This window comes from Apostichopus japonicus, chromosome 19 (genome assembly GCF_037975245.1).
Source record: "Apostichopus japonicus isolate 1M-3 chromosome 19, ASM3797524v1, whole genome shotgun sequence".
In the NCBI taxonomy this organism is placed as follows: Eukaryota; Metazoa; Echinodermata; class Holothuroidea; order Aspidochirotida; family Stichopodidae; genus Apostichopus; species Apostichopus japonicus.
In genome coordinates, this window is record NC_092579.1 from 12,006,044 (window position 1) to 12,031,202 (window position 25,159).

The window sequence follows — 25,159 nt, forward strand, 5'->3', positions numbered from 1 at the left end:
GCTATATGTGAAGCGGGTGTCACGGTGGCTACGACGGGGACAACCCCTTTGATTTTATCTTATTGGTTTAGTGGGCGACATGTGTTTAAATTACTGCTCTCCGGACTCAAATGGTTTGTTCTGCTTTGTTTGTGTGCACAGATCTAAGGTCTGAAAGATAGCCTTCGTAGATAACTCTGGTTCCTTATCAATTTCTATGCTCTGGGATTACAGACATTGAATTCGAAGATAGCTCCAGCTGGCCAATCTCTAAGACTTTATTCTTGAAGGGTTACCATTAGAAATATAGCAATATGCTAGAAACCCAAAGAAAAACAAGTTGCCAACTGTTAGCAACTTTCAACCGTAAGTTTACCATCAATTATTTTCAAAGAATTTTCCAACAATGAAATATGCTATTGTCTTACAGGGCTGGATTTACCTCTTTGGGGGGACATTTATTTTGTGACCTCCATTCTGACAGTAAGGTAATCCAGACATGCCTTGTGTTGAAATTTTTGTTTAGTTTCATTTGTTTTTTAAATACAGTCATTATTAATGCTACCAGTAATGAGGAAGCATGCATAACAATATACCCAAAAACGAAAGCGTATAGTGGTTCCGATACATGTTAATAATCATGAACTTGTGCATACCAAAATGATGAGGGATTATCTATTGACTAACGCAGCAACATATAAGGTAAGGTACCAGAAATTAGCTATCATGTTGACAAAGTCTATTTAGTGACAAAGTGTAAAAACAAATACTTGCATAAATATTAATTTGGTCATATTTTTTGATCTCATAAGCATGTATTCATATACTTTGTATTATCCGATTACATGTATAAAGTTAATGAGACATACTATATCAGAGATATCTGATTACAAATTTTATGTTCACTGATTAATATTTATGATAAATAAACAAAAAACAACATGGTTGATCTTTTTTATAGTAGTGTAACAAACCAAATATGCTATGTATGAAAAATCCTGGAACATATGGTTCTTGTCTTGTGTTTAAAAGCCATTTTTTTTTAATCTGATGAATATTAATGACATAAAGTTGGAGACGTCATAAAAATGTACTTTATTATGTACCAACATCACCATACCAGTATCAGCCAAATCTTACGATAATGTTTTATTAATATTCACGAGATGGTAACCAAAAACAATCACTGATCATGGGACATATACCTTACAAGTATGCCATTCATTCAGCTTGTGGTTGTTGAGATATGGTGTTTACAAGCTGTTTATGACAAGTTCCCATTAAGCCACATCCAATATATTAATGAGGTAACAAGTGTTTTTTGCAAAGAACATGTACATATTATGTAGTTACATCACCATACCATGTATAAACAAAATCATAAAACATAATTATGGTTGGAGAGATATTTTATGGTAAACCCTGTCCACTCATTAATATTCATGAGATGGGACCAAAAACAATAGGGCACAATTAAACATCATGGGGCATCTACCTACTAATTATGGACATGAACTTGTTGAGATATCATGCATATGTGTGTATGTGACAGCTAAATGTAACCACACATGCACACAAACACTTAAACACCAGCTTGGTTGCATTGGTTACTGAGTCATTCACAACATAACCAAAACTAACCGGTGCAAACATTCCAAGCAGTTGTAAACAAGTTAGAGTTGTGATATAGTTATTTGTGCAAGCAAAAGCTCATTTTGTTAACTGCCTTGTTCATGCTGTGTAAATGAGAGATATGATGTGTGCTGTACAACTGTACATCCAACTGTCTACATCGTTGGTTAAGACGAGATGATGAAAGTACAGGTTTAAATTATTTTTATATATAATTATAGACACCAATAATTGTATAATATAGTTCCATCTATTAACAATACTTTCTTGTATAGTGTACCATTCTTTTTTTTTTCCATTGGCACAAAACAGAAGAACACTTATTGCCTCACTTTAATTTTTATATACATAAAAGCTTCAAGCATGATATCAATGTAGCAGTAATACTCTCTCTCAATGACTTCAAGAAACCTCAAAAGGCAAAAAACCTTGAGAACCTCAAAGGAAACTTATTTATTGCCAAATAAAAGCAACAACAAATAAGAGAGATGCAAATTTAAGGCAACGTTGCATCATAACATACGGTATCAACAATAATGAAAATTTTTACAGGAAGGCAAACTTGAAATTTAATACACCATATTCACAAAAAAGGTCATTGTCACACCTCATTAACCCAGTTAGGCTTAAACTTTTAAGGACATAGCCTATAGAAAGCCTTTTACCGTGAACAACAGAACACACTTCCTATAAGCATATAGGATGACCTACTACTTAGGTCAGAGTTTATAAGATGGAGGTATTGTAAAATGATTCTTCCAAATGTGATGTTTTTCGATTGTACAGGCTTTATGCTACAAAGTGTTTAGCAACATTATTTGAGTATTAAATATAACCTTACTTACTTCTCCTTGACCAAAAATTCCCTCTCCTAGAGGAGGTTTTCCAGCCAATAATTAGCTTTGTGTGATTTCTTGCCTTGTTATTAATCCCTTGCAAGGTATTAAATATGTAAATGATATTGAATGTTAAGGCTTACTTTATGAAACAACTTAGTTCTTATTTCAACTGAGAATCTCAATTTAAAGGGTTAAGTAAAAAGCTGCATTTGCATGAAAAATTGAAAGACACAAATGTCATTACAAGAAATGATCTAATTAATCTGAAAACAAAACCAGCTGCTCTTCAAATACTTCTAAAGAATAAGTACATTAACATCGCCTAATTCTGGCCATTTTCTGCGATAGATGAAACCTGCAAGGTGAAAACTTGAAACTAACTCATAAAATATATTATAAGTTATTGTAAACTATAGTAACTCAAAAAAAATATTGAGTTATTGCAATCTATAGTAACTCATAAAATATATTATAAGTTATTGTAAACTATATCAACTCATAAAGTATATTATATTATTGTAAACTATAGTAACTCATAAAATATATTATGGGTTATGGTAAACTACAGTAATTCATCAAACATATTATGAGTTATTGTAAACTATAGTAACTCACAAACTATATGAGTTATTGTAAACTATAGTAACTCATAAAATATATTATATGTTATCGTAAACTATAGTTTCGTACATAAAAAAAAATCACTACCAGCACAAGATTTAACAAATACAAAGTATAAAATAATTACAAAATAACACTACCATGACAGGATTCCACCATATATCATCATGAAATTGTTGTTCAAATACTTGTGTTCACCCACAAAAGTTGTATTTGAATGTAACAAATAAACTACATTTTAAAGTCAGTTGTGACTTTCTAGCTGGCCAAAATAAAGTTATCATTCACCAGTAGAACAAGATTATCAAAAACAAAATCTACAAAAATGGAAAAGAATTTAAGGCTTCCCAGAAAGCTGCATAATAAAATCCTTATATCCTTGCTTGAAAAAATTGGTAACATTATTTGTGTCAAATCAAGATACTTGTTAACATAAACTTTTAATAAGTAGCGAGCGCTCCTTTTCATTTGTCTTTGTAGTAAGGTAGCAGCGAGCTTTATCTCATCCAACTTGAGTTTGATGACTCGTAACATGGTTTTCTTTGTTTACAATATAATGGAATATGTGATGGCAATTGGACACTATCAAAGGTTTTTGATTAATTAGGGTAAGATGGAGTAATCACATAATCATATTCAATGTCCATAAGCATGGGGCATCCAACCCTACCCTTCCCACTCTACCTCTCTCTACCTAGTCTGGGGTAAGAGATTTACCCATCTCTCGCAAAATATGCCAAAGAGAACATGACCAGGAATAAATTAACCTGTTTCCCAAATTGCTAGGCAAAAATGGCATCGCAAAATGCTAGGCCAAAATGGGCAAATTACAAGTGTGCAAAGATATATAGCAGTTTGTGTACACAGAACCACAGTGCTGTATAAGAGACAGAGTTAATAGCCAACAAAACTGCTATGCAAAATATTTTACACTAAATAATCCCCTGCAATATTCACATTAGATGATACTACAATTGTGATGAGGGGAACGGTAGCAAGGAACCTTTTTAACAAAATTGCTATGAAGACTATAAAAGTGATATCTTAACATGCCAAAATATGTTTACAACCTTGAAGCTCTACCCTGTATAGTATAAACATGAAAAGTAATCATAATAGAAACAAAAGAAATACTGAAATATAAGTTGTAATTGTTGAAAGACACACAATGAAATGCTGATTTATCAATATATACATATATAAACAGAAGCTCCAATATCACACCGAATGAGAGACTTTTTGCATCAGTACGAAATCGAAGACAAAAAATTGGCCATCCTTACCACGCCAGTAGAATTAATTCATACAAGTACTTTTTTTCTTTTTAACTGCATTAATTTGTATCTCAGGAAAAAAAGGTAGTAATGGTAAGGAAATACCTCATATACAAACCAAGCTATCATTTCCAAAACTTTCAACTGAAGCACCTCTTCAAACTATTAAACAGAAGCACTTTTTTGAAGTTTTCAGCTAGGATAAAATCACCATGAAATAGTAAAGCTATCGACTTACCTCTAATATTTAATTAAATTAATGAACATGGAATTTTTACAGATGAGCTTGAAGCAAAGAGCATTTTTCATATTTCATGTAAACTCGTTCTTCCCCATACCGCCAACATTTTCAACCTAGGCTGCTTGAAAGACAGGATTTTAATGGACCTAGTGTTGGTTTTCAACTCCAGGCCTGATGCTCCTTTTTGGATCCCAAGCCAGGTGTCAATCTTTCCAGTCAATCTCTGGCTCCAGACAATTTTTTCCATTTATATAAATAATATTTACGTATAATTTCTGTTACACAACCCGTCCTCCATGTGAAAGTAAGCAGCTCGATATTCTTACAGGAATAAATTTTTGTCAGAGCATCGTGAGCTACTCAGTTCTGGCAGCTTTTGCTTGACGTAGTATCCTTCTCAAATTTTCGTTCAAAATGTGTTTGCTTTTCTTCTCCTGAAAATGATGAACAAAAGAAATGAATTAATCAGAAATATTCTATGCACATACCAAAAAGACACCAGGAAAAGGTAACTGCAGGCTGTAGCATGATGCAATGTCCATATGGTTTGGTAAAATGGTCCTAAATCTCCTACCTGTGCCTCCCTGTATTGTTTTACTATCATCCGTGGATTGTGTTGACACGCCTAAAAATGGTCACTGCAATGTCAAGTTGGAAACTATGTTCTATTTTTTATTCACCGCGCTAAACAAAACTGGTCGTATTTGTTCTTCTCAATCTCAATAGTAACTTTCAAATTTTGAATGTAAACACACATCACCACAGCAACAAACTAATTCAGCTTTTCTTTCCCAAACTGTTGTTTAATTCAATCTTTTGCAATCAATATTGTCACTTGAGGCATCTAGACGTGTCCCCATAAATTACAGAAACAGATGCATGAACTGGAAGGAAAGAAAAAGGTTTAAAAAGGGTCTTGGATCTAAGAAATAATTGCAGGATAGGAAAGAGGTTGATACTAATATTTTAATTGTAGAAGGTACAGGGCTGTTAAGCAAATTGCATTTCATAAAATCTCAAAGCTGTCATTAGAGTCTTCACTGTCATAGGACTGAACCAGGTCCAATATGGCTATTGCCAACCCCTCCTCACACCTGTCTCCCCACCACCCCCCACCCCCTCCACCTCATGGCTGCATCTCTACGTAGTACCTTGCCACCCGCACCTGTTATGAGAAGATTTATCTTACCAATGTTAAGTGTTTCTTGAGCAACTCGATCAGTTGGCCAGAGGCTGCTGCCTGATTATACTGGTAGATAAGGGCCAATCTAAAAAAGGAAGAAAGAGAAAAAGGAAAATAAATTACAAGAGAAAAAGGAAAATAAATTACAGAAGAAGTGAAATATGGAATACATTTTGAAAGAAAAAAGGGCAGGACCTGATATTAATTGATTGAATTTAAATCATCTTTCGGGATATAACTGTTTGTGTTATTTTTCAATTTGAACTTAAAAGTGCAAGTTTCTAAATTCTAAAACAAGAAAAAACAATTAATAAACAAATATACACCAACAACCAAAATTTACTTAATATGCTCAAGTACTAACTGGTCATGTTACTAGTACTATGTCTCGAATGAGATCAGCATATTAGACAACAATGATCAAAGAAGAAAATTTCAAAATGGTAAATTAAAAAATTTCCACCAAAATAATATTTAACAAAAAACACCTGTTATATACAAAACTAATGGTGGGTCATAACAATATATTACGATTGAAACGATTTGAATCTTGCATATTTTCTGAACTTGGCCATTTGGTACCATTTTCCTCCTTGTACAAACAAGTTAAACATCTTGAAACTATTGAGACTGGATAAACCCTGTAGTAGTTAAAAAACACTTACATAAAAACAATGGACACAGCAATAACAACGGATGTAGATCCAAGAAGACCATAAACAGTAAGAAGAAAGGTGTTGTTGGAATCCTCGATAGAATCGTAGAGAATGAACCAAATGCTGGACAAACCTCGAAATGGACCACAGCCCTGGGAAGGTTCAAAGCTGCCAGGAAGCCAAACAACGACAGAAAGCAAAAAAAAAAAAAAAAAAAATGATATGATATGGCAATTGTGGTAGCACCACTGAAAAATCATTGAAACAAAATAATGTTCATTCTATTTATATAACATATTTACAAGTATACTTATATAGATATATATATGTATATCATATAGACAGGTAACAAGCGCCTACAGTGGAATTACGACCTTCCTTACCGGTTTTGAACCTCTGGACATACAATCAGCGTCCATAGCCTAGTGGTTAGGGTGGTTATAAAGTGGGAGGCCCGGGTTCGAATCCCAGTGGAGGCTGGAAGTTTTTTCACTGTTCTGGATTTTCCAAATCATTACGATTTCAATTATATTCATTTGCCTTTGTCGTTTACCTCCATTTCATTAACAAAAGTCCGGTTAATGTATCTCTTTCGAGATCCGGCTTTAGGAATCACAAATGATTTTGAGTTGGTTGGCATTATGTTTGATCTCTAGAGCAAGGCAAATACGTCACCAAAACAGAACTAGTACTGTTCGATACAGGTGACAAGCGCCTACAGTGGAATTACTACAACTATATATGGTTGCACCCATGGATAGTGTCGAAGCTGTACTTATGTTAAAGGTTGGATGTTAGTGCGCACTTCAACTGACACAGATAAGATTTAGAAGAATTACTGTGTTCAGATAACAGTTGCACAAGCCAAAGTGTCCTTCATGAACATTTGATTATGGTTTAATATTAATGCCACATCTGCAGTCCGATGCAACTGAATGCTTGACAGAAATCACTGCCAAATTTGCATCCTTGCACTTACGTCACTAAAGCAAACACCACCGGTACGAGACACATGAGAAAGGTAACTATCAATAGGACCACAAAGAAGAAGGTGGATTGCGATGCCCTGGCCTCACGGCCCGAAGGTTGCATGTTGTGCAGCAGGCTGAACTTGCGAACGTAGAATAGAATGAAGAACTTCACCGTGGTGATCACCGGAAGGAAGGGGCAGAAAAACGCACCGATCCTGTAAGACAGAAGATAAAACTCACATCAATTAGATACTGTAGCGGTTTCCTTGTTAGTTCTTCCCATTTAGGCGTTTACATATATTTATTTCTGTACAGTCAGCGGTTCTTTCTCAACATTCTACAGCAGATTACAAACAACAAGACCATCCTGGGGAGGGGGTCCCTCCCCTTTAAAAAAATGTTTTTGTTTAAATTTAATTTAATTTAATTTAGTCAAGAAAAGACCGGCAACTAGATTTCCTGTGGTCATTACATTATGACAATTATCGTTGTCATCATTGTTCTCTTGATGCTTGGAATGCTATACATTACTCTACAGATAATGTAATAATCAGCATAGATTCTATTGAGAGGCAGCATTTTATGAAATCTTCTGAGAAACGAGATTACTCCCCGATAGCATTTTATACATCTTCTCTAATAATAATATCTATTTTCAGTTTTCAATCTTTAGAAAATAAAACATAAAACATCTATTTGTGAATATATGTACGTACCATGATATAGCTTGAGAATTCACTAAATCCAGGACTTGGGATGACAACTCAAATTCAAGATTGCCAAGCCTTTTTGCCCACTTAAATTTCTTCGATAGGAATCTTTAGGTGGAAAAGAAAAGGGAAACGTTCACAAAATGATAATGCATGACACACCATTTGTCAAAAAAGTTTCTTGTACTCCGTCGAGACGGATTTAGATACCATGTGTGAAGCTCATCTGTCAAGTATTTGTCCACTTATTGTGTTTGCAATCAAAAGCACCCGACACATACATGCATGGATACATATGTGCTTACCTAATGCACATATGTACATACAAACATGCATACATGCATACATACACCGAAACATACACACACACACACACACACCCACACACACCCTCGCAGGTGTGTTTTACATTCAGACCGAGGACCCCATTGTTTTTTCCATTGTTCAAATCCACGTACCCTAACCTTAACAATACCCATAACAGTAGAATTATTTCGAGGACGTGATGATTCTCTAGAAATCACATTCGAGGACCTGGAATTCTTTTGTTCAAGTCCTCCGTCAGAATACAAAACAAGTGCACGCACACACACATACATGTTTGTTTGACATTCAGACCGAGGACCCCATTGTATTTTCCATTGTTCAAATCCACGTACCCTAACCTTAACAATACCCCATACAATAGAATTCTTCCGAGGACGTGGTGATTCTCTAGAAATCACAACCGAGGACGTGGAATTCTTTTGTTCAAGTCCTTGGTCAGAATACAAAACAAACGCACGCATACACACATACATACAAACGTTTAGTCATTCTGACTTTTTTTTAATGGACTATGACAAAGGAAAAATAAAGAAAACCAAGATGACTCACTTTCTTGGATATTCCCACGTATACACAGCAGCAACTTTGCTCAACAAATCCACAACGGTCAGCTTGTAGAATTCCTGACCCACTACTGTCTCCCAGCACTGCAAAGACAATTGGAAAAGTAGCTTTCAAAGCATCCATACTTAGAGAAATTTTCTTGGAACTTTAATTAGCTATACTCAGCTGTTTTAATAAACTAATTGAGTGTTACGCTTAACACAGGGGCTTGGATTCGATCAAATTGTGACACATGAGCACTAATTAGTGACTGCTTCATGAGTCTTTGCTATTCTACAAAAAAATTGCCTCGTGGAGGCTAGTATTAAGTACAGGCAAAAATAATCTTAACTTTTCAAGGTATTTTCCTTTATTTATTTCAAAGATGATTTGTTAAGTCAACAAACTGTGTGTTGTTATGATCCACAAGCCGTAGGGCGTGACAACCAAAAAGTGGCTCATTGGTATCATTTCGGGTGGGTCACAAGATTATGTCAAAGAGTGTCACATTAGGTATTGAGAACCTTAGGCCTTCATGAGAGTGCAACAGTTGTGAGATGAATGGCTGATTGAGAATTTCAGGAGCAAATTAAAGTAAAATGTACAAAACACTCTTCTTTTTTTTAGAAAAATCATACAATCACAATAATCAATCAGTAGGATGGTAAATTAAATTGACTTTCCATTCGCAGACAAATGCAACACATGAAAGAGAAAAATATTCCACACTCTTTAGTTCAAAACACATGTCGATATCACGTTCCTAATTTCAGAAACAGGAATACCCCTTTAAAACCGGACTTGTGGTACTAGTGTTTTTTCGAGTACAAGTACAAGAAAAAACTCCACGAGGGAGAGAACGAGTACCATGCGGACAACTCGAATACAATATGAGTAGCAGAACAGAGTTACTACTACATGTCCGGTTAAATCTTGTAAAATTCATTCAATGCCTTGATCATATTTTCCTGAAAGAATAAAAAACTTGCAACAGAACAAGCCAGCTGGTTGCTTCTTCGACAACTAATAAATAGTCCTTTAAACCTAATGCAACGTTCAACTCTATATTTACGTTTTTTATGCCACAAATATCGGAAGCATTAAGGTTGTTCAACTTACAGACAGTACCAGGGAGTCTGTAACACCACATGCGCCACAACTATCCTTTTCACTTTCAGGACAGGAAATGTTGTTGTACAGAGAAAACAGCAGCACCAAAAGCGATGCTAATTTCAAAAAGCTGGTTCTGTAAGAAATTAAAAGTAATAACCACAGAAAATCAGAGAGACTTTCTCACAGTATTAGAGTCTGTTGCTTGCTGCTTGCAGAATTTTCCTTAAGAGCGAGAGAGAGTTTCTACAAGCACTATGGGGAGCCATATCGTAATATCACATGCTATCTCATGATTATTTAAAGGGTGGAGGCAACGAGTGTGAATGAGCTAGACTATATGAGCAAGTTTGATCTGAAAATGATTTCTTTTCTTCTCTTCAAAGCACAACAAAAGATGCAGAGTTCCACCAACATTTGATTCTTCGACCACTAAATCGTCTTTCAATTTCACGCACTGATCAACTCTACTTTTACATTTTGTGTCCACAAATACACAACCCTGAACATTCTCTCCCACTCATACTAAACAGCATGTTTGGACCTTCAATAACCATTATTGCAGCAAGATTATGTGACTTTTTTTTGTGTCCTATATATGCAAATCTTTATCCAAATTTACAAAGGAGAGTTTTTTCATCCTTTTTCTTCTTCTTTTTCTTCTTCTTCTTCTTCTTCTTCTTCTTCTTCTTTTTCGGAATACAGTATTTCAAATATTTTCATTTTAAAGAATGTATCACCTGATTATATTCATGTTGACTTCAAATGATGGAGTATACACCTCGTACTGCACGATTCTTGTAAATATATTTGGAAGGGCGTTGTTCAGTAAAACCAAAGTGATGGAAGGGAGCCATTCAAATCCTAACTCAGCAATGGACCTCAAGCCTTCACTCTCAATGTCCGTCTGTAACATAAACACAAATGCGTGAGAAATACAGTTAAAACTAAATGGTTTTATCAACTTTCACCGCATGGAATGCTAATTCCAAATATTTTAGGTTTAAGCACTGAATAAAATATTTTTAACACCAAAATACAAAAGTATGTACACAATTATACCAAACTAAAAACAAAACTGTTTCCTTTATCATTTGAGAATCTTCAACAATTTTAACCAAACCTATCAAATGGTCTGTTGCTCAAAATAAGACTAAAATCTATCAAAATACCACAAAAGGTGTACAAAATACAAAAGTATGTACACAATTATACCAAACTAAAAACAAAACTGTTTCCTTTATCATTTGAGAATCTTCAACAATTTTAACCAAACCTATCAAATGGTCTGTTGCTCAAAATAAGACTAAAATCTATCAAAATACCACAAAAGGTGTATTTCAAGGGTTTACTTTCTGGTGTTTAAAGGACACCCAGGTAATGGTTTAATAAATACAAGGGGTGAGGTACTTTCAATGCCTTACAACATGTTGAACATTTTCTGATAGGGGTGGGGGGAATACTCTTAATGGCTGGGCTGCAGAGAGCTGCAGAAGTGGCACAGCTAACTGGTAGAGATTTGCAAGTATGAAAATGCAATTGCTCGTTTCACAAATTATTGGGAGGGGGGAGGGGGGAGGGGATTGAGGAAATACCCTCCCCTCTTACATCCTCAGTTGTTACACCCCTGTTACAGGAAGACTCAATGTTAAACCAGACACCACTCTGAACAGATTTCACACCCACAGGGTATTATTGTACAGCATTGCATAGTGTAATGTGGAACAAAGACTGTGGTTAGCCAGTGTCAACAGTCATACTACAGTATAAGAGCCTTACAGCAAGTTATAGTGTTAGCCAATGGTTACTGTGAACTGGGTTCAAGAGTAAGAGTAAGTTCATATAATTATGCAGCCTCACAGCCAGCACCTGTTGTAACGGTACTTGAGAAATAGCGCCACCATCAATAGAGAGAGTTACAATATGGCTACCTCTCAATGTCATTTATAACAGCACCCAATTGATATGAACCTATTTCTTACAAAATGTCACCATACAATATCGTTCATCCAGCAGTAACATATAGTGTGAAACAGAAGCAGTTAGCTGTAAAGATAAAGCCAGTTCCAGCATCTTACCTGGGAGATCTAAAACACTAAAAAATTGCAGAAGGTAGAGAACTTACTCTGACATTGAACTGTGTTGTAAAGTAAATCAGATAATAAGCACAAAGATTGGACAGTATCACCAGGAAATGAACCAACATCCTCACTCCATAAATTCCCAGCCGTTGCCCAATATGTTGACCTTCCTTCAGGACTTCCAGTCTTTGAACTTCAAGGGAAACCTAGAATATAACACAAAAAACAAACTAATCTTTTACACCCTTGGAAGATTTTCCATATCTCATCACGAACACACTTCATGAAGAATTGACTATCGGCTCACATGTGAGCAAGCCGCTTCAAAAAGACTCACACCCTTCCATCTGTATTGTACACTTGGTATTGCGCCAGTATCCATCCGAAGACGCTCATGGCGCAGTGCTTATAACCAACCGTCTATTAACATTCCATAACCGTTCTCAAGTCACTGTGGACTATACACCATGAGCTGCCACAAAAGGCGCTAAATCGTATTTACCGGTCAGACACACATATTCCTCCACTCCATACTTATATGCTGAGCACCAAGCAAGATGGCAGTAGGTCCCATTTTTAAAGTCTTTGGTATGACTCAGCCCGGAGTCGAACCCCGAACCTTCCGGCTGATAAGCAGATGCTCTAACCACTAGGATAACCAGTCGGTATACTGTGAACAACTTTTCAATGAAGCAAACAGAATTTGACCATCGTACTCGTACCAAAGGGAAATTCTAATCAGGTCCTAACTGTGACGACGAATAGCAGCAAGGAAGGGTCTCTCTAGCGAAGCTATCTCCATTCATAGGTGAAACTCACCTGAAATTCCAGAAGAAGATTCCTCTCTTTGTATTTCACTTTTTTCGGTTCACGAACACTGAAGTCCCATCCGGATAGAACTAGGGTGGAAAATTTCAGAGGTTCCTTACTCGAGGAGTACACCAATGATTTCTCGAGTAAACTCATAGCACTATGGAATTGGAAAAAAAGAAAGAAATTAAATAGGAAAGAAAGAAGGTGAAAATGGTGAATAGAACCAGTAAAAAAAATCTGGAAAAACAAAATGGTTTATGGTTCCATGGATGTTTGTCTATATTTCCTCATATCTGTTTGGATAAGAATTTGTAGTATAATTTTGACTCACTTGTTAATATTTATTTTTTGCTAATAAAATATTAAACCAGATTCCAAATGATCCATTCATTAACTACTAAAATTGTAATCAATTAATCAATTGTCACACACTTTGCATGCACTTCCAACAGTAAACTAGTATGAAATGTTTGGCTTATGTGTGGATTGTTTGAGGATGGTTGAATCCAACTCCCAAGCAGGGGTGTCTGGGAGTCCTCCACAAGAGAGAAAAAAAAGTTGAATTTGTGACATCAGATATTGCATTCTGAGACATATTTACACTTTAAATTAGGTCTATAATTAAGTCTAAATGCAAGGGTGTGCTAATAAGTACTTTGAAGTTTTTGTGCAAGGTTGAAAAGAGAGGGAAGCATGCCCTCCCCCTCCCCCCCCCTCGAGGACACACACATACTCCCTCCCCAGGATCTGTGCCTGCATGAGGTTGCATGAGGGGAAATATCATGGCGTATTTGAATACAACAACAGAAATAAAATCTGGCTTGATAGTAGTCTTACTATAAATAATCTACAAAATAATCAAATCCCCTGGCTACATTCATACTGTAGGTCAAATACCACTCATGAGTGACATTCTTTTAACATCAAATCAAACATTTCTCCCCTGAAACTTACTAGCGAAGCATAACGATAAGACAAAGAGTCAAGTAGATGACTGTCGTAGTGATGTAAGCGACCGGGCGGTTGTAGGACAGGATCAGACCTTGTACAGCTGTGCTGTTCTGACCGAGCAGGGCAGTGCTAGATAAATTGACTGCAACCATGTCAGGTATGAATGTACCATAGAATAGCAATGTCTCTTCCATCCAACCCTGTAAATAATGTCAACCAGGAAATCAGTTGGTATTGTGATTCCTTGCCATACAACTTGCTTAAAATTCCAAAAGGAACTGACTAATGTAGAGAGAGTTTAATAAATACCAGAACAGATTCAGAGATTTTCTAGCTCCTTTTGTAGCTCACTCCCTTGTTGGCATCGACCATTTAATCCACTGGTAAGGATTTTACACAAAAAAAGTACTTACAGTCCATCAGTGGAGGGGAATAATAAAGACTTTAACACAACTACCTGCTGAGATGTACATCGCTGCTATGTACACTGTGTTGTGGGTATTGACCGTAGCTGTATGTATTGACTTTACACTAGTGTCTAATTACCGATGGTAGCAAGATGTGTGTGTATTTTCTGGGATCGATGGTGGTGTCTAACACTTCTGTTACACCTCACTCGAAACTAGGTCAGAGTACTGGCATCAGACAGTTCTTTGTGCGCGAGTCTTCACTCCCTTTAAGCCAGACAAGCCCAGTCTAATGCCATTCCAACAAGCAAGTAGTGAATAAGGTAGCCTACTCCTTATACGTTTCATATGAGGTTCTACAATGTTTGAATGGTTTTTTTTCTTCAGTAAAGGTGGCAAAATGCTACATAGGGGGTAAGTTTTGAGATATATGTTCCGATGTAGAACAAATTCGGGAAGGACATGACTAACCTCTTTCTGCCCCCCCAACCCCCCCCCTTCCATCTCACTTTGTTTCTGCCTCTGTCACCCCTCTTCTCGTAGCCCTCTTCCACCTTGTTTTCTCAACATTTTTTCTGCCTCTGTCCTTCTCTAGTTTACTCCCTACCCTCTTCCCTTAATCCTCTCTTTGTCCCTCCACATTTAATCTCCTACCTCTCCTCTTCCCCCTGTTGGTTTCTTTCTTTTCTCCATCCCTTGTCTACTAATCCTCTTACATCTATCTCTTTTGTGTTCACCCTGCTAATTAAACTGTCTGTATTCTGTGTGTGTATTTGTCCCTTCTGTTACTGTAACTTGTCATTCAGCCTCTGAAGAAGGTCCTGTTAGGATCAAAATGCCAGGCCCTCTTAATACTTTTACACATTCTCTTACACAGGCTCTTGAGTGGATAAGCAATTTGCTAACAGTTTCCTTTTTATTTAGAAATAAATCCATCGTTTCACTTAGATTTTGAGAAGCATCAATGGTGGTGTGAGACCAGTTGTAACTGTTCACAGTGTCAGACCATTTATTAAAACTTTTGGGGAGAATGATGCAATTTTACTGAAGTCAGAAATGAAATTAAAGGTTGATACATTACCTCTCCAGTCAAGAAGTTCTCCAAACAATGGCTAACGCTTCCATTGGTTATGCAGGTATCATCAATGGAGTCCACATATGCCAGGGCGCATTCTATAAAACCAAATGACAACGATCGACTCACGTTAGAACTCTGTTACTCGTTTGGAGCACCTACAAACCATAGTTTATAATTCAGATACTAGATTTCATGGTTTAGAATATTCTTCAATGGTTCATCACAGTGAGAGCTAATTCCACTACAACACCCCCTTGCCCCCCCCCCACCCCAATAAAAAAAAAAAAATTGCTATCATTACAAAAGGGAGCACTATAACAGTGCCTTTCATTCAACCCCCCCCCCCCTTCCCAATGAGTACAACTGTCATCAAATTTCTTTCAAAAATACACAGTACTATCTGTGATTTATTTTGCAATGTCACAAAGTGCTGGAGTTTTCCAGGTGACAGGAAGCCTACAACTGCTACTCAAAAACTGCCAGCTGGTTAATGTTATTCTGCTTATAAAAGCCTGACAAGTACCTTTCAGAACATGATAGAATACTCAAGACCTGTGCATATTTTTCTGGAGGTCTCTTAACTGTAAAGAAGGGGGGAATAAAGGATTCAAGTAGTAAACGTTTGAGTCTATCAGGCGTACGGCACTAACCATCCACTGCTATAACCCCTTCCCCCTCCCCCATTCCCTAACTCCCGACTCTTCTTTTTACCTTTTCTTATTGCTGTTGCTTTGAGCAATGCACTAATTGACTTACCATCATTTTGGACATTATAGTACTCCCTAACTGCATCACCATCGATGAAAAACTCTGGTAAAATCACAAAGGTGAAGAGGAGGCAGGCAATAATCAGATTGAGAAAGAACAACCATCTTAAGAAGACAAAGTATGACACTATTGCTATCCCAAAGTTGCCTGCAATGGATAGAAAAGAAACAGATATATATGTTAACAAGTTGCTGAAACCTTTTCAAGTTGATGTAGTTTGCATTAAAGGACAATAATCAACCAAAAGTGATTTTTCTTGACTAGATATTAGAAAGCAATAAAACAAATAAATAAGTTAAAAAAAACCTAAAGAGGAAAAAAAAAGAATGCAGGTTTATCCTCTTCACTGCATTTTCTTTTTTGAAATATGTGTTAAAGATATGTTAGAGAATTTGCCATTGTAACAGAAGGCTATGGAGGGAGTGAGAAATATAGATGATTCTAGGAACATCAGATTGAACCTAGCAAACAACTACCAAAAAAATATTAGTAAAGTTTAAAGCAGTTTGTGCAAATGCAACATTCTATTGATCATACTTTGTAGAAAACAGAGGTATTTGCAATTCAAAGAAGAGTATGATGATTGATTCACTCATATTAATTATAATCCAGAACGGAAATGAGATTTCTATTGCACTAGTTAGTTTATTATTTCATTTCATTTATTTGTTTCCACATTCAAAATATATAACACAATAATAGAAGAAAATGCATGTGGCAAGTGGAGGAGGTCTGAGAAAGCCGAGGCTCTTACGAGGCAGACCCCCCGTACAAAGACAATAAGAAAAGAAAAAAATGAACAATGCATGCAATAAAACAAAAGTTGCACACACAAATAAACCATGTAACTGTACTTACATTGCATAAGAAAACAGTACACAATTGAAAGAATTATCATATATGTAATGACAAAAGAGAAAAGAAAAGAAGAAAAAGAAAAAGAGGAAAAGGAAAAAACCAAAAAAAATATGTAGTGCCTTAGCCAACTTAAACTTTTCAGTAATTGGATAATAGTAAATTCTTCAGATTTTTAGAAAAGATTGCAGGTGATGGGACATTTTTAACCATGTTATCAAGATAATTCCATAACTGGGTACCTGAGAAACTGAAAGATTTTTTTTTAATGTTAGAGCGGATACTATACAAATGTAAATTACTCGAGTGTCTTGTAAAATGGTCATGGATGTCTGAGTTTAAGCTAAAGTGTCTGCATAGCAGGGAGGGCAGAAGGTTATTGTTAACTTTATACATGAAAATACCTAGTTGAAATCTATGAATGTCAGACAAGGTGAGAATTTTTAAATCTTTAAAGAGGTGCGAAGTGTGAGCTCTATAGTCTGACAGTGTGATTATAATTAAAGAAAATTTAAGTTAAGTATTAAAAAATATCACATAAGAAAAAGAGAATCAAAATCAAAATCAGGTGGGCTAATACACCTACCATACCTTCAACAGTCTTTATGGACGATCCCCAAAATACAAACTTTTGACCGAAATCCTTTACTTTAGATTTGAAGTTCTTCCAAACCTGTAATATAAATATTGAATAGAAGTTGTATGTAGGAAGGTATTTTACAAAGGATTTAAAACTTCATCAATTTACTGATATTACTTATTCAATTTATCTAAATATGAAAATTCATCAGATTGAAATGACGAAACATTCACCAACTAATGAATATTGTGTTAACTATTTGAAATCACTTTTATTTAAGTTATGCAATTGATAAGAGATGGAAAATCAAATATTACAGCATATATATACTGTACAGTAGCTCTCCTTTTCTTTTCTGATTTATTAAAAATATATTTTCAATTATTCTTTCCATACCCTTTTCATAGTAAAGATACAGGGTGCCACACATATGTATCTGCTTTGTTGTGCAACCTAAGGCATGTACAGTATATCTAATCTATAGTAAATGGTAGTAATAGTAGTGATATATACCAAAATGAAGACTAAATTATAGAATTTTGAAAGTTTACAGTCTTATTATCAAGGCCAAATTCTAACACTTCTTAACAACAATTAACCCCTGGTCATAGCTAACTTGTCACACCCAAGTGTAAAGAATTCAAACAGTTGCTTCCAGGGGCACTGCAGTGGACTGCCTGTTTGTGTCCTCTGGGAGACTTCCCATTGGGTGCAACTGCCACAAAGCAACACAAGCAACTATATATTTACAAAGTCCCCTTACTCACAGTCCCCCTACATTTTGAAATTATGAGCTATTATTATTAAAGAGAAACTGGACAAGGAATGGTTTTGAAGCAACATTCCAAACAAGCATCTTGTGAGCAAAACACTGAGGAATACACTGGGAAACGTAAAAAAAATGGCTTTCTTTTATTTGATCTACTACAATGGTGCACAACAACTTACTTGCTGGGTGCTTGGATATGTAAATTAATACATATATGGAAAGTGACATTATTTCTGTTCTTGTGTCTGCCGTAGTTGTGATTACATATTTTGCAACTATTCCAAACATGATTACCACAATTAAAACAGTAGGTGAATTTACCTTTCTCCAGTCTTCATTTTTGTCCTTGTAATTATTCGTATTCCCGACTCTCTGCTTCTGCAAGTATTTTGCCCTAAACAAGGATTTGGAAGTAGCAAACAATTAGACAAACTTATTTCATTTTTTCTTTCTTCAAAGCACTAGGTGCTAGTGAAAAAGGAAAAAGAGAAACAGGGAGGTATTAGTAATAATGTAGTATGTGAACCTGAAATGTGGCTGAATGCATTCTATGCACTGCAAATGTGGAAATGTCTTATTCAATTCAATATAAATCCCAATTCAAAAGTTTGTGAACTGTTTTACTTTTAGGAGTGTGATGTGACGTCATAAGTCTAATTGTCATATAACCAATCACACTGTTATATTATAGGCCAATCAGATAAGATGCTGGTTAGCCAATTACATCCCATGTTATCTCATTAAGTATGTGTATAAATACTCATGTACGCTACTGTAGTATCACCCTCCATGCCTGCTGCTCTTCCTTACAGATATACCCTACGCGTCATGTATATGGTTATTTACGTTACGTGAAATGTATGTTCAAGAAACAAGAATGACATTTCCTTCATTATATTGACGTCTTCCGGAACATATAATATGACAGAGTGTGACTAGGCCCATCGCTGAGTTAAAAGCTATTTCTGTTTGGAATTGTCATCACCATTCCTGTATTTAATTTTCACATGGCCATACAGTACATATTTCTCCTTGATTTGCTGAGATTTTACCAAAATAGTGGCCAATAGTACAACTCTGCGGAATTACTACTGTACGTATGTATCCACGTCAATGATCAATAGAACAGGTCAATGGAATTGTTGCAAGAACACAGATGATTATAAATTCACAGTTTAGAAATAAGAATTATATCATTTATGAGTCTTCAAACTTGCAATGATTATCTAGCATACGACTAATAATAGGTTAGGCTAAGAATAAGATATATGTATTTACAGTCGTTCCGAACGTAACTTGTAGTAAGCGCCTTAGCCACTGTTCAATGTACCACAACCCCACAACATTGCGCCAGGGTGCAGCCCATGGTTGCAGTTGCTCCCTACTCCTCCTACTTCGAGTAGCTAGAGTCCACATGTGGGCAATATGATAACAGACTGCCATCCGTTTGTCACAAGTACCGTTCTTATCTGCTTCGTTCGATTATTATTCTAGTTCTTTACTTGATAAGTTTAAATGACGTAAAGCACACGTAAATCCGTTAGTAGGGCTTCTTATACAAACGTCCTAAGTACAAAATATTTCGCGCAAATAGACCTAACCAAACAAACAAGCAGGTGCTACACAACAATAACAAATTGCAACTAGGTTTGGATATGGTGGTATTACGGATGCAGCTAACCGGTGCAGGGAGTTGTTCCATATAACAATCGTTTGTACACTGTGCTGCGAGTATTGACCGCAGCTGTTATGTACTGACTGTACACTATACAGTGTCTAATTACCGACGGTAGCAAGTTGTGTGTGTATTTTTTGGGATCGATGGTGGTGTCTAACACTTCTGTAAAACCTAATTCGAAACTAGGTCAGATTACCGGCATTAGACGTTTCTTTTTGCGAGAGTCTGCACACCCTTTAAGAATTACCCCATTCCTTCATGGGTTCAGTGGCTCAATTTTCAGCATCAGATACCATAGTTACATGTATTGTACATTTATTTAAAATTGCCGACGGTAGCAGCACGGTTGCCGACGGTAGCAGCACAGTACACTCGCAGCACAGTGTACAAACGATTGTTATATGGAACAACTCCCTGCACCGGTTAGCTGCATCCGTAATACCACCATATCCAAACCTAGTTGCAATTTGTTATTGTTGTGTAACCAAAAGTTTACATACAATCTAAATGGTGTGGAGTTACAGAAGGTCTCTGTTGAAAGAGACCTAGGTATCTACATTGACTCGTCTCTGCAACCTTCCAAACATTGTCTTGAAGCTGCTAAAAGAGGTAATAGGGTTTTAGGTATGATCAAGAGGAACTTCAGTTTTCTGAAAGAGGACATCGTAGTTAGGCTTTATAAGCAGTTGGTTAGGCCTCATCTGGAGTATGCTGTGCAGGCTTGGAACCCTTATTTTGCTAAGGATAAGGAAGTACTTGAAAAGGTCCAGAGGAGAGCTACTAGGATGATTAGTTCCTTAAAGAGGGTTCCTTATTATAGGCGGTTACAACTGTTGAATCTCACCACACTGGAGCTTAGGAGGTTACGTGGGGACTTGATCCAGGTTTTCAAGATTGTGTATGGTTTCGACAATTTATCCTTTACCGACTTTTTCATGTTTGCAAACAATAGTTGTACTAGAGGTCATTGTCGTAAACTTCAAAAGTCGCATAGTAGGATTAATATTCGGCATAACTTTTTTTCTAATAGGGTTGTGAATGAGTGGAATAGTTTGCCTGAGAAAGTTGTACTTGCAAGTAGTGTCAATGGGTTTAAGAATGCTTTGCACAAGCACTTTAAGCATTGTAATCGGGTCTGAGTGTTTGTGTCTTCAGTTTTTTTCCCTCTCTTTATAGGGTCCTTGATGGGGACTTAAGTGTCCCTCCTGATCCTTTTTTCTACTAAACTACTAAACTATTGCAAACAGGCACGAAATTAGAGACTGGTACAGTTGGCCTATATTGGTAGCAGAAAATGAAGTGGGAGGTATGGTAGCAAGAGAATCGGTTACCAGTAATGATGAGAATGACTACCAGATTTCAATCATTATGCAACTAACAGGACCAAACTACAAGCACAAACGTCTAATGCCGGTAATCTGACCTATAGTTTCGAATGAGGTGTAACTGAAGTGTTAGACACCACCATCGATCCCAGAAAATACACACACAGCTTGCTACCGTCGGTAATTAGACACTAGTGTAAAGTCAATACATACAGCTACGGTCAATACCCACAACACAGTGTACATAGCAGCGTGGACATCTCAGGTCCAGATAAAAGATAACAAGGTATCACGTTTCATTACTGTCTGCATTTTGTAGCGACAAGAAGAAAACTTTCCGAGCAACGGAACTTGAAGTTAACTTTTTCAGAGCGCGGTTTGGGGCGAGTCTTTATGCCTTTAAAGAGAAACTCGAAACTTTATATGCAGTATTTCGCTGTTAGTGGTAATTAAGTTAACCCGTGATTATCTTCAAGTTCGGCTAACAAGTGGTCTGAAGAAATTGAAAATGTTAACACTGTAGGCTACCGTCTGGCTACGTAATTAATATCATATTGGTAAATAGCAAAGTAGTAATTAGTTTTGAGAAGTTCAGAAGATTTTGTAAACTGAACAGTGTTTAACATGCTTAATGTGTTTCAACCATACAAATTGATAATTTCTATGGTTTCAACTTAGCTCTTCTATATATTTGAATATATATAATACCCATGTGAGTTTTTATATTTAGTGCAGTCTTGAAAATTGATATATGTCATGGTATCTGTTATGTGGCACTTCACGGAATTTCACAATTTTTTTCACAGTTAGCAACACAAAGTAAAACAAGACTTAACTTGAATAGCGCTAAGAAATCTCTAGTCAATTTGTCGAGCAGTGCATGTCCGTGAAGTAATAAGGTGATGCAGTTCAGTGCAAAACTGTCTGCACATGAGAGTCGCTATCCGGTATAGCTATCTGTTTGTGTTTTTGATTGTTTATATTAGCGCAGCTGTTAATTGCTTGCGACCAACGAAAATAATGCAGAAATATCCCCCACATTATTCTTGCATCTCCTTTCTTGTTGTATCTTAAATACTTGTATAACAACACGTTTGTATAACTTCTTAGAAACTGGATATGTGGATTTTCATAATATATGCATTCCACTATATAGGGTACGTGGGTCGCGCAATATAGCACATACCACAACAACACTATACCATTATTGTCAAAAATACTTCCACAGGACTTGACCAGATTATTATCACATTTTGTTGTTGCTGTGTTAAAACATGTTTAGCATCTGTATATGTAGGTGGGACTGCAGAAGTTAGATAACAATTTCAGGAATTGTTAATATGTAATGAATATGTAAATATGAATATGTTAATGAGTAACTTTATTCATGGTTTCGACCCCTTTGATGAACAATTTAAGTTAAACCCTACTTGTATTAGCAACTTATATGGACATTTTGGAGTGGTCACTAACTGTAACGCGAGTCACCTTAACGCGAGTAACTAGTTATGTTGACATTGTTATGGAAATGATCGCAATGACAAAAAATTAGTATCCAAAATTCAGGTGTATTTGTACTGTATTACAAATATTTTACCATGAATAAGCTTTTATACTAACGTTCTTGCATGTCGTCGCGGATTCAATTGTTTCCATGGTTATATGCCAATGGTTTTCAATGGATTTGAACCCGGATTCATAGTACGGTTTTATAAATATTTTACCCATGCATAATCTGTTATACTAACGTTCTTTCATGTCGTCGGATTCAATTGTTTCCATGGTTATATGCCAATGGTTTTCAATGGATTTGAACCCGGATTGTACTTGTCGACGCAATATAGATTCACTAAGAAATTTAGAATCGTACGAGTTGAGTCCTGTACAATTTCTTTATCAAAAGAGATATCTGAAATTCTATTTTAGATATATATATATATATATATATATATATATATATATATATATATATATATATATATATATATATATATATATATGAATGCGTGAATGTATGATGTAGAGCTTAAGTATTATAATAAGATTATCATTGTTATACGTATACTTACACAGTGCGTCTTTTCTTTGGTATCGACAGAGCAGAGTTACGGATGATATGTACATAGCGTTGTTCTTTAAGTGCATCTGGTATCGTATCTTCCTTGGCGACCATATCCAGCTCAAGCTTACAAGCAATTTCAACATTTCTGGTACGGGATTCCAAGTTGAAATTTAACTGCGAACCAACGTCACTACTAACACGTTGAGGTCTGAATGCAGCTGTCATGTTGTGCTGTTGTTAAATGTTCACCTTTGGGAAAGAAATTATCGACAATTGTGTTGTTTTATATTTATATATTAACCATGGATTATTCCTTTTGTAAGTTGTTTATCTGTTGTGTATTTATGCCAGTCATTTAAGCAGAGGTCATGAACGACATGCAATACGGCTGGCATGGTGTCTCTAAATGCGACTGGGCAACTCCAAGTTTCCTTGGTCATTGGGAATGAATATTTATTGACTTTGGCTCATAATTTATCAGCTATTAAGATGAAAAACATGCAAATTCACAATTAATCTCTGTTACATGTATGCTTTCAAATCTTGAATGTCATATATTTGTATATGTTGGAAGCCTTTTTATTATTTTTTTATTTTTTTTAACAAGTTCGCTGACCAATTTTTAAGCCTTGTTATATGCCCTTTAAGTTCATTGCTTCAGTGTATGTTTTAATGTACAATTTTTCTTCAACTGATCAAAACCGGATACGATAATTAACTTACTTTAATTATATCGTAGAAGGTTATTTATCATCCAACATACCATACGAAAGAATGTAATATGACCAACTGAATGTCAACTTCTTGTTTGAGTCACATGACACGTCATAACAACATTACAGTATTCTTGCAGAAGAATATATCAGTATTTCACTTCTATACTTACACAGTAATCCAAAAATATGATATTGTCAAGAAAACAGATGTATAAATATCTCCAAAGGCAATTGAAACACTATTTTGATGACTTGGCATGCCTCAACCGCGTCCCCGGGGCTCTTGGCCGAGAGCAGGCTGCATATATGCAGGGACAAATATTGCTCACATCAAGACAGATTTTCTCAACTCACAAGCGTATAAATAAAAGTGTTTCCAAACGACAACTCAGTGATAAAGTGGGTATGTGGTTCCTTCTTATTCTTCAAGATGCTTCTTTGGACAGACAGACTGTTGTGCAACACGGTGTCAAAGACGAAAAGCATGCAGGGGAAAAAGCAAACAGAGGCTATATATTGGACATGCAGGGATCGAGTTGTTTGTATACACGGTATGAAAATCTTCTTCCTAACAGTATAGATACATACAGCCTCGATGGAATTCACACAAATGTTATCACTTCTAAGTTCGCGAGTATACAAGCTAAAAGTACTGTTTACTTTCCCAAATCGTAAATAAGATGTAATTGTACAGTATATATATATCCGTGGCCAAAATGCTCTGTCGTCAATAAGAAGATAAATACAACTTTGAATTGTTGTAATAAAGCCAAATAAGACTGTTTTGAAAGAGTTCATCAACAAGCATTGATCTACTATATGATTTGTCAAGTCAGCACACCCAGTAAATAACAAAAACGTGGGTAATCGGCATGCCCATCGGCCTTGAAAGACAAAGAAGCCAGCGAAGCGTCCCTTTCGTCGTTTCAAGCATGCATATAGTGCAATAAAATTGGATATTCTTACAAAAAAATTTGTTTGCAGTTAACC

General features: G+C 36.0%; 1 protein-coding gene across 2 annotated transcripts; it reads right to left on the reverse strand.

Annotated features, from left to right (window-relative positions):
- Positions 1 to 760: 760 nt before the first annotated feature.
- Positions 761 to 25,018, reverse strand: LOC139959622 (transmembrane channel-like protein 7). 2 transcript variants are annotated; one of them, XM_071957384.1, is made up of 17 exons: positions 24,340 to 25,017; positions 23,461 to 23,702; positions 18,710 to 18,782; positions 17,631 to 17,712; positions 16,173 to 16,331; positions 15,420 to 15,511; positions 13,935 to 14,131; positions 12,987 to 13,137; positions 12,212 to 12,373; positions 10,827 to 10,993; positions 10,096 to 10,222; positions 8,983 to 9,080; positions 8,113 to 8,214; positions 7,405 to 7,611; positions 6,435 to 6,593; positions 5,776 to 5,854; positions 761 to 5,020 (listed from the first exon to the last, which is right to left on the reverse strand). In XM_071957384.1, exons 2-17 carry the CDS (start codon positions 23,676 to 23,678, stop codon positions 4,943 to 4,945), a joined length of 2,151 nt encoding a protein of 716 aa, XP_071813485.1. In that variant the 5' UTR covers positions 23,679 to 23,702; positions 24,340 to 25,017; the 3' UTR covers positions 761 to 4,942. The 2 variants fall into 2 exon arrangements, with proteins under 2 accessions (XP_071813485.1, XP_071813486.1); XM_071957385.1 differs by lacking the exon at positions 8,113 to 8,214 and having other exon boundaries at positions 24,340 to 25,018.
- Positions 25,019 to 25,159: the final 141 nt, after the last annotated feature.

Coding starts and splice junctions, on each gene's coding strand:
- LOC139959622 (XM_071957384.1), bottom strand. CDS start 23,678: ATGACAGCTGCATTCAGACCTCAACGTGTTAGTAGTGACGTTGGTTCG. Junction 16,332..17,630: donor GTCCATAAAGACTGTTGAAG/GTATGGTAGGTG, acceptor TATCCATTGCAG/GCAACTTTGGGATAGCAATA. Junction 10,223..10,826: donor GTCAACATGAATATAATCAG/GTGATACATTCT, acceptor AATTTCTTACAG/AACCAGCTTTTTGAAATTAG.